Source organism: Pogoniulus pusillus, chromosome 38, assembly GCF_015220805.1.
Source record: "Pogoniulus pusillus isolate bPogPus1 chromosome 38, bPogPus1.pri, whole genome shotgun sequence".
In the NCBI taxonomy this organism is placed as follows: Eukaryota; Metazoa; Chordata; class Aves; order Piciformes; family Lybiidae; genus Pogoniulus; species Pogoniulus pusillus.
In genome coordinates this window covers 6,111,191-6,123,668 of record NC_087301.1, presented here as the reverse complement: position 1 = coordinate 6,123,668, position 12,478 = coordinate 6,111,191, and the positions used below count along the sequence as shown (strand labels likewise).

The window sequence follows — 12,478 nt, the reverse complement described above, 5'->3', positions numbered from 1 at the left end:
CCCCACAACCACAACCAAGACTGAGCAAGCTCCAGTCACCCCAGTCCCAAAAGGATGGAGAAAGCTGCCAGGAGGGTGGGCAAAGGACATGCCACAGCTGCCATGCCAGCCAGAGGGCTCAGGAAGATGCAGCTCCCACAGGTGCCAAGTAGCACCAGCTGATCCTCCTGCTTCACAGAGCCGGGAGCCCAACAGCAAGGAGCTGCCACCAGGGATGCCGCTGGCACTGCTGCTCCCATCGCATCCCAAGGGGTGCCAGAGGCAGCATCCCACAGGCAGCTCAGCCCAGAGCCAAGGGCTGCTGCGAGGACAACACCTTGCCGAGCCCGAGGGAGACCCCAGGCACCAACCGAGCCCCGAGGAAAGCAGCCCTGGGTACCCCGTGCCAGGCCAGCGCTTACCGGTGAGGTTTTCCCGTCCATGGGCCGCGGCAGGGCAGGGCTGGGCTCAGCGCTCCGGCACTGCCATCGCTGGCGGCGCACTCGGGGACGGGGCAGGGTCTGTTTGGCGAGCTGGGCTCGTACGTCAGTGCCAGCGCCGGGCGCGGAGGGAAACCAGTCGGACCTGCCCGGCTCCGCCGCTGCCTCTTTCCCAACTGCTCCAGGCACAGCCTGCAAAACATCTGCCCCTGCTGCTGCTGGGCACCCAGCCGGGCAGCGCCGGGCAGGGCAGCAGGAGCCAGCAGCTCTGTTAGGGGATAGGCTGAGAGAGTTGGGGTTGCTCAGCCTGGAGAAGAGAAGGCTCCGGGGAGACCTTAGAGCTGCATTTCAGTATCTGAAGGGGATGCACAGGAAGGCTGGGGAGGGGCTGCTTGGAGTGATAGGATGAGAGGCAAGGGTTTGGGACCAGAGCAGGGTGGATTTAGGTTGGACTTCAGGAGGGAGTTGTGCACAGTGAGGGTGGTGAGACCCCGGCACAGGCTGCTCGAAGGAAACCTTCTTCAAAGCTCTCTTGATTCCAATCCTGGAAAGCCCAGGATGGATCCTGGTCTCATCTAGGATGGATCCTGGTCTCATCTAGGATGGATCCTGGTCTCATCCAGGATGGATCCTGGTCTCATCTAGGATGAATCCTGGTCTCATCTAGGATGGATCCTGGTCTCATCTCCACCCTGTCCTGGGGCTCCTCATCACATCCCTTTCCAGAGGGGGTCATCTCCTGCTCTTTTCCTGCTCACAGCCTGGGGCCAAACTTGGGCAGCCCAGAGAAGGTTGCCTGGAGGAGCTGGCTGAGGCTCAGGTCACAGAATCACAGAGTGTTAAAGGTTGGAAGTGACTTCAAAATATCATCTAGGCCCATACTGGTGTTGGTGTTTGCTGCTGATTTCTTGTGTCCAGGTCATTGCCAAGCCCATCACCACCTACACCATCTGCCACAAGCAGCTCCTGGCACAGCTGGCAGCTCCTGGCCTGGACAGATTCACTCTGTTATGGGTCAAGAACTGGCTGGAGGGCTGGGCCCAGAGAGTGGTGGTGAATGGTGCCACATCCAGCTGGCAGCTGGCACCTGGCACTGGTGGTGTGCCCCAGGGACCAGTGCTGGGCACAGTCCTGTTCTGTGTCTTTATTGATGATTTGGAGCAGGAGATTGAGTCCAGCATCAGTAAGTTTGCAGATGACACCAAGCTAGGAGCAGCTGTGGAGCTGTTGGAGGGTAACAGAGCCCTGCAGAGGGACCTGGCCAGGCTGCATGGGTGGGCAGAGGCCAAGGGGATGAGACTGAACAAGGCCAAGGGCAGGGTTCTGCACTTTGGCCACAACAACCCCAGGCAGCACTACAGGCTGGGGCCAGAGTGGCTGAGAGCAGGCAGGCAGAGAGGGAGCTGGGGGTGCTGGGAGAGAGGAGCTGCAGAGGAGGCAGCAGTGCCCAGGTGGGCAGCAGAGCCAATGGCATCCTGGGCTGGCTCAGGAGCAGTGTGGGCAGCAGAACAAGGGAGGTTCTTGTGCCCCTGTGCTCAGCACTGCTCAGGCCACCCCTGGAGTGCTGTGTCCAGTTCTGGGCTCCTCCATTGCAGAGAGATGCTGAGGTGCTGGAAGGTGTTGAGAGAAGGGCAGCAAGGCTGGGGAGGGGCCTGGAGCAGAGCCCTGTGAGGAGAGGCTGAGAGAGCTGGGGGGGTGCAGCCTGCAGCAGAGAAGGCTCAGGGCAGAGCTCATTGCTGCCTGCAGCTGCCTGCAGGGAGGCTGTAGCCAGGTGGGGTTGGGGCTCTGCTGCCAGGCAAGCAGCACCAGAAGAAGGGGACACAGTCTGAAGCTGTGCCAGGGCAGGTCTAGGCTGGATGTTGTTAGGAAGTTGTTGTCAGAGAGAGTGATTGGCACTGGAATGGGCTGCCCAGGGAGGTGGTGGAGTGGCTGTGGCTGGAGGTGTTGCAGCCAAGCCTGGCTGGGGCACTTAGTGCCATGGTCTGGTTGGTTGGGCAGAGCTGGGTGATCCTGGAGCTCTCTTCCAACCTGCTTGATTCTATGATTCTCTGATTCTACCTCTCTCCAGTGGGCCTTGAGCCAGCCCTGCCCCTGTGCCTCATCCTCTTCTGAAAAGGGCTGCCCAGAAAGCAGCCTCAGGTGCTAACTCCAGGAACGTTTCTTTGCTGCTGTTTCTGCAAAGCCACCTACAGAAAGCAAGACACAAAGAGCTCTGTGCCTGGCCTTGACCTCAGAAACCTGATGTTAAATGTCATGTGTGCAACACCTCCTGGGTGACATCCTCACACCTTCTTGCTGGTAACTGCTCCTCTGAGCCCTGCTGCTGCCTCCTGCTCAGCAAACTGTGGTGTTTGTGGCACACAGAGCCAGGCCAGGAGAGCCCAGGAGCTCCTCCACTCCCTGCTGTGACCTGCAGGCATGAAGGACCAGGGAAGGGAAGAGTCCAACCCTGCTCTCCCAGGCAGGATGCTTTATCCTGCAGCAGAACCACTCTCCAGCCCCAGCCCAGCATCACTGCCCACACCTGCCCCTCTGGGGCACCACCTTGGGCAAAGTCCTCAGTGGTGGAGGGCAGGGAAGAGCTGGATCAGCTCTGCCAGTTGTCCTATGGGATGGGTTTCTCTGTGCTGGTGCCACCCTGCCCAACACAGTGGCCTGCCAGGGGGTATTTCAAGGTCAGTCACATCACTGGGGGTGGGTAGGGGGGTGGGCACTAGGATCCCAGCCCCACTCCAGCCTCATCCAAAGGGAGCTGCAGAAGCTCTGGTCCCAGACCTGCTGCCTGGCTCTGCCTCAGGTGGTTTCCAGGTTATTCAAAACACAGCTGCTCCTGCTCAGAGATTACTCAGTGGCTGTGAAGAAGGAAAGGAAACCTGGCAGTGCTCTGGAGGCTTAACTCGAATTCTCTGACTCTGAAAACCTGAGCCTGCTCCTTCCCTTTTGGTTTTGAGTGCAAAGCAGGGCTGTGGTGAGCATCAGCTCCCTGCTGGTGCCAGGAGCTGTGTGCTGGGCAGGAACTGCTGCACCCACCTGCTTCAGGCTGCAGGCACAGGTCTGCCTCTGCCCTCGTTGCCCTGTGGGACTGTAGGTCTTTCCTGGAACCCCTTGCAGCAGAGATGGTAGCAGCAAAGGCAGCAGGAGACACCAATCCTGCAGTCCAGAGGTCATAGAATGGTAGGGGTTGGAAGGGAGCCCTGAAGATCATCCAGTCCATGGTCCAGTTGTGGGCTCCTCTATTCAAGAGAGATGTTGAGGTGCTGGAAGGTGTTGAGAGAAGGGCAGCAAGGCTGGGGAGGGGCCTGGAGCACAGCCCTGGGAGGAGAGGCTGAGGGAGCTGGGGGGGTGCAGCCTGCAGCAGAGGAGGCTCAGGGCAGAGCTCATTGCTGCCTGCAGCTGCCTGCAGGGAGGCTGTAGCCAGGTGGAGTTGGGCTGCCAATCACCCAGGGCCAGAAGAAGGGGACACAGTCTGAAGCTGTGCCAGGGCAGGTTCAGGCTGGATGTTAGGAGGAAGTTATTGTCAGAGAGAGTGATTGGCACTGGAATGGGCTGCCCAGGGAGGTGGTGGAGTGGCTGTGGCTGGAGGTGTTGCAGCCAAGCCTGGCTGGGGCACTTAGTGCCATGGTCTGGTTGGTTGGGCAGGGCTGGGTGCTAGGTTGGACTGGCTGATCCTGGAGCTCTCTTCCAACCTGCCTGATTCTCTGATTCACTCTGACACCTCCTGCCAAAACAGGGCCACCCAGGAACACATCCTGAGAGGCTCTAGAGAAGGAGATGCCAAGAGGTGTTTCAGGGAGAATGGAGGGGGGAAAGAATGGCCAAGATAGGGATCCTGGGCAGCATCTGCAGAGTGGGCAGCCTGTGGGGGCAGTGCCACACTGTCCCAGCACCACTGGCTCTTCCCGTGGCACCTGTCAGTGCCCACACTCCTGCAGCAGCACCGAGCAGCACGCAGTGAGTGAGCACTCCTGGGCTGAGCAGTCAGCAGAACATTTCTCCTCAGCCTGTTCCATGTTCCCCCAAACTGCAGCAGTTCTCTCGAGCCTCTGAACCACCTCACCTGCAGGACCAGCCCCAGGGTGGTTTGTTTTCCACATGGCTCCCTCCTTCCTCGTTTTTTGGTCCTGCTGCTTTCAGGTTCCAAGCCTTCAGATGAAACAGGAGCTGTGGCTTTGTGTGGGGTGAGCTTTGCCTCATCTCAGGGCTCCCAAATTCACTGGCTGCCAGATCTGACTCACCAGCTTGCAGCAGAGTGGCAGCATATCAGCTAGTCCCCTACAGAGGGAAAAGTAAAGCCTAGATGGGGTCAAGCTGCTGGAGTTGTGCTCCCCTGCCCAGCTCTCAGCTGAGTGAGAGCCTCTCCCTGCTGCCAGGCACCCACCAGCACCACCACCCCGAGTCCAGATTCTTTCTCTTGCTCTTTTGATCTGAGTCCTTTCCACTACTTCCCCAGTGGGAATTTCCTTCTCTTGACACAAATTGCTCTCCCTGGGGCTTTGCACAGGCCCCAGGAAAGCCTTCGAGTGAGCTTTGTTGTGCTCTGGTCTGCCGGAGGGCAGAGCTGGGGACTGGCAGCCTGCTTGGTGGCACTTTAGGTCCTAGGAGCAGCTGTCAGCATCACCAGATAGGCAGGACATGCCCACGGGGCAGAAGCCTGTATGTACAGGGCACAAAATAGCCCAGAGGTTGCCTGCTGGCCCCAGAAACAGGAGGGCATAGGCTGAGCCAGGCTGAGCCAGGAGAGAGAGGCTGAGGGAGCTGGGATTGGTTAGCCTGGAGAGGAGGAGGCTCAGGGGAGACCTTATTGCTGTCTGCAACTACCTGAGGGGAGGTTGTGGCCAGGAGGAGGTTGCTCTCTTCTCTCAGGTGGCCAGCACCAGAACAAGAGGACACAGCCTCAGGCTGTGCCAGGGGAGATTTAGGCTGGAGGTGAGGAGAAAGTTCTTCCCTGAGAGAGTCATTGGACACTGGAATGGGCTGCCCGGGGAGGTGGTGGAGTCGCCGTCCCTGGAGCTGTTCAAGGCAGGACTGGACGTGGCACTTGGTGCCATGGTCTGGCCTTGAGCTCTGTGGTAAAGGGTTGGACTTGATGATCTGTGAGGTCTCTTCCAACCTTGGTGATACTGTGATGCTGTGATACTGTGATACTGTGAGCCCAAGGGAAGAGAGAACAAAAACCCTCCTCTGGGTCTCCATGGCAGGCCAGGACCTGGGTGGCTTCAGTTGCTGGCAGAACAAGGGCACCGGCTCAGGGGGACACTGCTGGGCATCACAAACCCCGTGCTGCCACGTCATCCTGGGTGCTAACAACCCTCCCCCCCCCCCACACCCCCCTCCCCTTGCTGGGCTTTCCACATCTCCTCCGACGGTGCGGCACAGCACGCATCACTCGCTCCCGTTTTCCCTTTCTCAGCAGCGCAGCTCTGTTCGCAGAAGTCCCCAGAGCTCCTCCTTCAGGAAATGCCCAGCCTGGGCTGGAGGGCAGCGGAGGCTGCGTGGGTGGGCAGCAGAGAAAAGTGGAAGTGGCTACGCAGCTCTTTTCTTCCCACTGCGCTGACGCCTCCGAGACGTCACCCAGAGCCAGCCCACAGGGGAAAAACGAGGGCTGGGCGCCTGGCACGGCACAGCTCGGCACCCTGCTCGGCGCCCGCCGAGGATGCTGAGCGGGCATGGCCCCTGCACCGCAGCCCTGGCGCTCTGCCTGGCACTGCTGCTCAGCCGGCCGGCGGACGGTGAGTCTCCTTTGCCCATGCTCTGCTGCTTCTTAGCTCCCTGCTCGCTGTCTGCGACCCCACAGCTCCTGCTAGGCTGCTCTGCTCCCCTCAGTCCCACCCGAGACATGGGCTGGGGACGCTCAGCCTGGATACCTTTGCTGGCTGTGCACACAGGCTCCTGCCTGCTCGGAGTAGGACACAGTCAGGGTCCCCTGCTTGCCACCCACCTTTCTGTGCTGCTTGGGAGCATAGAGAGCATCAGTCCTTGGGCAGGAGCCCTGCTGAGCTCTACCAGCACGGACCACAGTGTCTCATACTGCCGTGAAGTGCCCCAGCTGCTGGCACACTTCTCTGCTGCCAGCCATCCTGCCTGGGCAGTGAGGAGCTTTGCTGCTTGCTGAGGAGACCAGCACCGAAGGGGTGCCAGATGTTACTGAGTGATGCTCTGCTGCCGGGGGGCAGGCTGGAGGTGTGCGGAAGGCTGCTGCTTCCAGATAGCAGAGAAGCACAAGTGGCAGGGACAGACGGAGCTGCAAACGCAGCAGGAGCCTCTCTGGAGCCAGAGAAGCAGCCAGAGCCTCTCGCTGGGGCTGAGCTGGGCTCTCCCCAGAGCACAGGGGCAAGGGCAAGAAGGGGATGAGCAAACAGAGGCTTGGGAAGGGCTCAGGTCTCTGTAGACTCTGCTGAGGTTTGGGGGTGAAGTTCCAGGTGAGGCAGTTGTGAGGAGCTGTGCCCAGCTCCATGCCAGGCAGCCTCAGCCAGCCCTCCCCTGGGTCCCACAGGTAAGAAGCTGGAAGCACCCAGGGCTGTGCGCTTCGAGGCAGAGATTGGGCATCACCTGCTGCGCTGGGAGCCCGGGCACAATGCCTCTGGGCACATCCAGTACCAAGTGGAGCACAAAGTGTGAGTACAGCAACGGCCCCCCAGCCCTGCCCTGGTCCTGGCATCAACAGCAGTGACCAATGAGCCCCTGGCACCTGCTTGCACTGTTCTCATGCCTGCTGCTTCTCCCCACAGCTATCGCACTAATGCTTCCTGGGCACCCATCCCAGCCTGTGTGAACATCTCAGGGCACTCCTGTGACCTCACCTGCTACACCTGGGATGCTGCCTGCCGCTACCATGCACGGGTCAGGGCTGTGGCTGGCAGCCACATGTCCCCGTGGCAGAGGAGCAGCATTTTCTCCCCAAAAGAAGGTAAGTCAGGGGTCTGCTTCTACCCCACGGCTGAGGGGGGAAGGCAGAGGTCAGGGTGCCAGACTGTTGGGCAGAGCTTTATGTTGAGGTGCTGGAAGGTGTTTGGAGAAGGGCAGCAAGGCTGGGGAGGGGCCTGGAGCACAGCCCTGTGAGGAGAGGCTGAGGGAGCTGGGGGGGTGCAGCCTGCAGCAGAGGAGGCTCAGGGCAGAGCTCATTGCTGCCTGCAGCTGCCTGCAGGGAGGCTGTGGCCAGGTGGGGTTGGGCTCTGGTGCCAGGCAGCCAGGGACAGAAGAAGGGGACACAGCCTGAAGCTGTGCCAGGGCAGGTTGAGGCTGGATGTTAGGAGGAAGTTGTTGGCAGAGAGAGTGATTGGCATTGGAATGGGCTGCCCAGGGAGGTGGTGGAGTGGCTGTGGCTGGAGGTGTTGCAGCCAAGCCTGGCTGGGGCACTTAGTGCCATGGTCTGGTTGGTTGGGCAGGGCTGGGTGCTAGGTTGGGCTGGCTGAGCTTGGAGCTCTCTTCCAACCTGCCTGATTCCATGACTCTCTGATTCTATGACTCTCCTCACACCTGGCTGGGCTGTGGGGTGGGACACAGGCAGCACCAGCTGTGAGGAGCTGTCACAGCTCCCTCGCTGCGGTGAAGGCTCTTGGAGGCACAGCAGGAGGAGACCCTGATGAGCTCTTCCGACCTCTTTGTCTGCAGCCAGTCTGCGCCTGCCAGGCAAGAGACTCTCAGTGAGGGGCAACAGCATCCATGTGCAGCTGCAGCTGCAGTTCTGGGTGGGCAACTGCACCTTCAGGCTGGAGGACATCCACCCACACTTGATGCGCTACTGGGTGCACGTCAGGACACAGGACAGTAAGGAGGTGAGAGCAGCTCCTGGGCCCTTGCTTCCCCTCCCTCAACCACCCCCAGGGCTGCTCAGGCTGAAGAGCACATTTAAAGTAGCCTTCTGTAAAGCTTCTCACTGAGCTTCCTCACAGCCACAGCCTGGTGGAGAGGTTGCTCAGGAGGCTGAGGGGAGGAGACCTCTTGTTGCTCCCTGGGGTGAAGTGAGGGTTGGGCTCTTCTCCTGTGTTCGTTATCAGCTGATAGGGTGAGAGGATGTGGCCTGAAATCGTGCCCAGGGGAGGGTTAGGTTGGAGATGAGGAAAGTAAAACCTGCCTGAGATAGCAGAGCAGGGATCTGCAAATGAGGGCTCTTTTTGGAGCCCTTCCCTCTTGCAGCAGGAGTGGGCACTGGGGGGCATGTGCCAGCTCTGCCCAGCAAGGTGGTCGCTGGGCTGATTCCACAGCTGATGCCTCCAGTGGTCACAGCAGCACTGAGCTTTGCTCTGGGAGGTTGGATTCAGGTGGGGGTTGGACACTTCTCCCTAATATCAGGTGATAGGAGCAGAGGACATGGCCTGAAGTTGTGCCAGGGAAGGGTTAGGTTGGAGAGGAGGCAGAATTTCTTTGCTGCAAGAGTGGTCAGGGATTGGCACAGGCTGCCCAGGGAGGTGGTGGAGTCCCCATGCCTGGAGGTGTTCAAGAACCCTGTGGCCATGGCACTTGGGGACAGGGTTTGGTGGCCTTGGTGGGGTTGGGTTGGAGGCTGGACTGGATGATCTCGGGGGGGAGGGTTCCAACCCAACAGCTCTGTGCTTCTGTGATTCCATTGCAGTCAGGTCCCAGCTTTTGTTGGGGTTTTGGGTTGGACACTGGAATGGGCTGCCCGGGGAGGTGGTGGAGTCGCCGTCCCTGGGGCACTTCAAGGCAAGGTTGGACGTGGCACTTGGTGCCATGGTCTGGCCTTGAGCTCTGTGGTAAAGGGTTGGACTTGATGATCTGTGAGGTCTCTTCCAACCCTGATGATACTGTGATGCTGTGATACTGTGATACTTTGCCCAAGGACCAGTGAAGGAGGAGGAGGAGGGAAGAAAGCACAGGACCTAACACCCCTAGAGGGGCTGGGGTCTCTCAGGTACCAACCCACGCTCTGCTCCTTGCAGTACAAAGTGATGAAGACCACTCCAGAGTTCAACATCAGCAGCCTGCTGTGGGCCACGCAGTACTGCCTGAGTGTGGAGCCCGAGGTGGCCAGCAGGAGCCTCCCCACCAGGCGCACCGGCGAGCAGTGCATCACCACCGGCCACGGCCACCGTGAGTGCTCCTCGCCCTGCCCTTGGACCCTCCTCAGCCTCCTGGCCCGGCTCTGGGCACTCCTCTCTCTGCCCCTGCTCAAGGCCTCTGTGCCATGGGCATGCAGCACTCTGCCTTTCCTTCCTCACCTGGGCACTTCATCTCTTGCAGGCAGCTTGGAGCTTGTCCCGACCATCAGCAGCTCCTTCTTCATCACCCTCTTGCTCTTGGGGCTTCTGGGGCTGCTGCTGGTGTGCACCTACATCAAGAAACCTGTGAGGCCACCATCTGTCCTGGTAAGGCAGCTGGGCAGGAGGGTGCAGGCTCGGGCAGCTGCTGGGAGAGGCAGGTGATGAGCAGGGATGAAGCACAGCTCACCCTCTCTTGTCTCTCTCCCCAGAAATCCTTCATAAAGCAGAGCTCACTCTGGATGGAGGAATCATCCTCATCCCTGGGCAGCCCAGACCCTATCCAGCAGCTCTTCCTCTGCCAGAAGGAGTCCCAGCAGGAGAGTGGCCCCAGCAACAGCACCAGCATGGCCCAGCTGCTTCTGGAGGAGGGCTGGAGGCTCCCAGCGTGGCCTGAGGACCAGACGTGCTTGCTGGGACTGGGGGCCATGGGCAGCAGAGACAGCAGCTGCACCAGCACTGACAGTGGCATTTGCCTGCACTCCTCCTCCTCCTCCCAGCTCAGCTGCTCCTCCAGCCCCGAGCCCCAGGGCTACAAGCAGCAGGAGCCCCCCAGTGATGACAGTGGTGTGGGTTTGGGCATCCCTGGCCCCACACACTGCTGGGACAGTGGGAAGGTGAATCCCACAGAGGCCAAGCAGCCCCCAGGCCAGGAGCTCAGCCTCTGCCCCGCTGCCAGCCAGGACTGTGGGCACAGCGTGGAGTTCCATGGTTACCTGCAGCAGTCCAAGGGCACAGTGGAGCCAAGGCAGGACCCAGCCATGGGGCTGCCCTCCTGGGGCTGGGCAGGGTCCCTGCAGGGCAGCAGGGATGCTGTGCTGGGTGTTGAGAGCTCCAAGCTGGCCGTGGTCAAGGGGTACTTGAAACAGTCCTCTCCTGAGCATCCCCACGGCCCTGCACAGGACCTTGCTCCATGGAGGGTCCCCTGGCAGCCCACAGCCTGGGATTTGGCCAGCCAGGTGGGGCCTCAAGCCCCCACACTGCTGAGCTACGAGGCTGCAGCTGCTCCCTTGGCCTCCAAAGCTGGCCCTGAGCTCCCAAAGTCTCCTTTTGACCTGAGCACCTTCAACACTGACCTCCTGGGGACACTGCCCCTCCTCTCCAGCCTTGGCACCAGCAAGTGTCTCGAGGTGCAGATGAACCCCCTGAGCCTGCTGAGTGGGGGCAGCAAGGACAGCTGCCTGTGAGCCAGCCCTGTGCCAGGAGCCCACCAGCCCTGCATGCCAACACAACTACCTCTTCTAGCCACTGCCCATGGGGAGCAGCTGCTCTGATAAGCTACTGTCAGTCCCTGACTGGCACTGCACCGAGCTGAGTGGTGCCCAGGAAGTGCCAGTTTGCCTCTTTCTGAGGCTGCTTTGGCCCTGGGCCCACTGTGGCCAGCCCCCAGCACAACCTGCACTTTCCCTCCAGCCAATCTGTGAGGTAAAGCTAACAAGACAAGGGACCAGGCTGTGCTGGAGGGGCTTGTCCCCACCCTGTCTGACCACCAAACCCAAGGATCACAGGATACTGAGGCCAAGGATATTGGTCCCCATCATCCCTGACAAGCAAGCCCAAGGAAACTGGGCTGTTTCCAAGGGGTGACCCTGCTTTGTCTGCCCTCCCAGCAGCCCAGTGCAGGGGCTCCCAGCCCTGGACTCAGAGCCACCCCTGGGGCTGAGAACATCCTTGAGTTTCCCCGGGGCAGTGCCTCCAGCTGACGCCGATGCTGCGATGCCACCCAAAGCTTTCACAACACAGGCACCGAAAGTGAGCTGCAGCCTGATGTCAGCCACCCTGCTGCTAGGAGCTTGCAGCTCCCACCCTGGCTGGCTGCACTTGGAGTGAGCAAAGGACCTTCCTGACCCTAGAGAGACCTTTCAGCCTTCAGCCCTGATGGCAAAGGCCTCAGGGTGCTGGCTGAGCTCTCTGATGGGGTGCAGGATAGGCGCAGCAGCTGCTGTGTGACCCTGCCCACACTGTGCTCCCTGTGCCAAACTCTTGCAGACAGGACATTATTTATTCTATTTAATGTGTAAATACAGCCAGGATGTGGTCTGATGCCTTTGGTCCACTCATTTGTACATCCTCTGCTGAGGTCAAGCTGTGCTTTCCGTTTTCAGATGGGGGCTGTCCCCTCCTCCCCCCTGCAGGGGACAATGTAAGCTGCCTCTGCCTCACAGGAGGAAGAGCTGGGGGGAAAAAGGAGAACAAAACTTCCCCACTTCAAGAGTTTCACTCTCAGCTGAGGGCCAGGGCAGCTGTCCCAGGTGGATGTTGTGTTGTGGGAAAGGACCTGAACAGCTCACGGTGATGTCCTGAGTGGGGGGGAGGGGTGCAGTGGCTGTGCAGCATCCCACGGGGACCACAGGCCAGGGGAGGACAGGAAGCACCCTCAGAGCAGAGCAGCACCAGGCCCAACAAGGAGGTGTAGCAACAGCTTCTGTCAGAATGGAAAGAACATGAGATGGGAAGGACTTACCAGGAGCTACCTCTGGGCACTGCCAGGTCACCAGGGAGGTTCTTTCCAGCAGTCAGTTGCTTTCCCAGAACCTTCACAGGCAGCACAGTTCCAGTGAGCTGCTGATGGAAAACCAGCCTGGGGAGTGCTTCTCTTGAGCTGAAGGCATGAATCAGAGCAGGCAGAAGGGCTCATGGTGCTTTGCTGCCTCTCCTTTGGCACATCCAACGCTGCCCTGCTCCCCGTGTCACACATGCTGGGTGCCCGCTGCGATGGTGCCACCCATGCCAGCTGTGAGCATCCTCCTGCCTCACCCTTCCACCACCTCCTCTGCCTCTGGGTGTTTTGGGGGTTGGGGCTTTCCCCCTGTTTGTTTTTGGCAGCTCCTCTGCAGCAGA

The 12,478-nt window shown here is 60.0% G+C and overlaps 1 protein-coding gene across 1 annotated transcript; it reads left to right on the top strand.

Moving 5' to 3' along the window:
* The first annotated feature begins 214 nt into the window (after nucleotides 1-214).
* On the top strand, nucleotides 215-12,192 carry IL10RA (interleukin 10 receptor subunit alpha). Its single transcript, XM_064173093.1, has 9 exons — nucleotides 215-403; nucleotides 1,338-1,433; nucleotides 5,995-6,148; nucleotides 6,913-7,033; nucleotides 7,148-7,326; nucleotides 8,031-8,194; nucleotides 9,320-9,470; nucleotides 9,621-9,745; nucleotides 9,850-12,192. The coding sequence occupies exons 1-9, from the start codon at nucleotides 215-217 to the stop codon at nucleotides 10,822-10,824; spliced, it is 2,154 nt and encodes a 717-aa protein (XP_064029163.1). The 3' UTR covers nucleotides 10,825-12,192.
* The last annotated feature ends 286 nt before the right edge of the window (nucleotides 12,193-12,478 follow it).

Bases quoted from the DNA above. Each gene is read 5' to 3' on its own strand.
- IL10RA (XM_064173093.1), top strand. From the start codon at position 215: ATGCCGCTGGCACTGCTGCTCCCATCGCATCCCAAGGGGTGCCAGAGG. The intron at 7,327-8,030 runs GTAAGTCAGGGG...CTTTGTCTGCAG, and splicing joins CATTTTCTCCCCAAAAGAAG to CCAGTCTGCGCCTGCCAGGC. The intron at 9,746-9,849 runs GTAAGGCAGCTG...CTCTCTCCCCAG, and splicing joins TGAGGCCACCATCTGTCCTG to AAATCCTTCATAAAGCAGAG.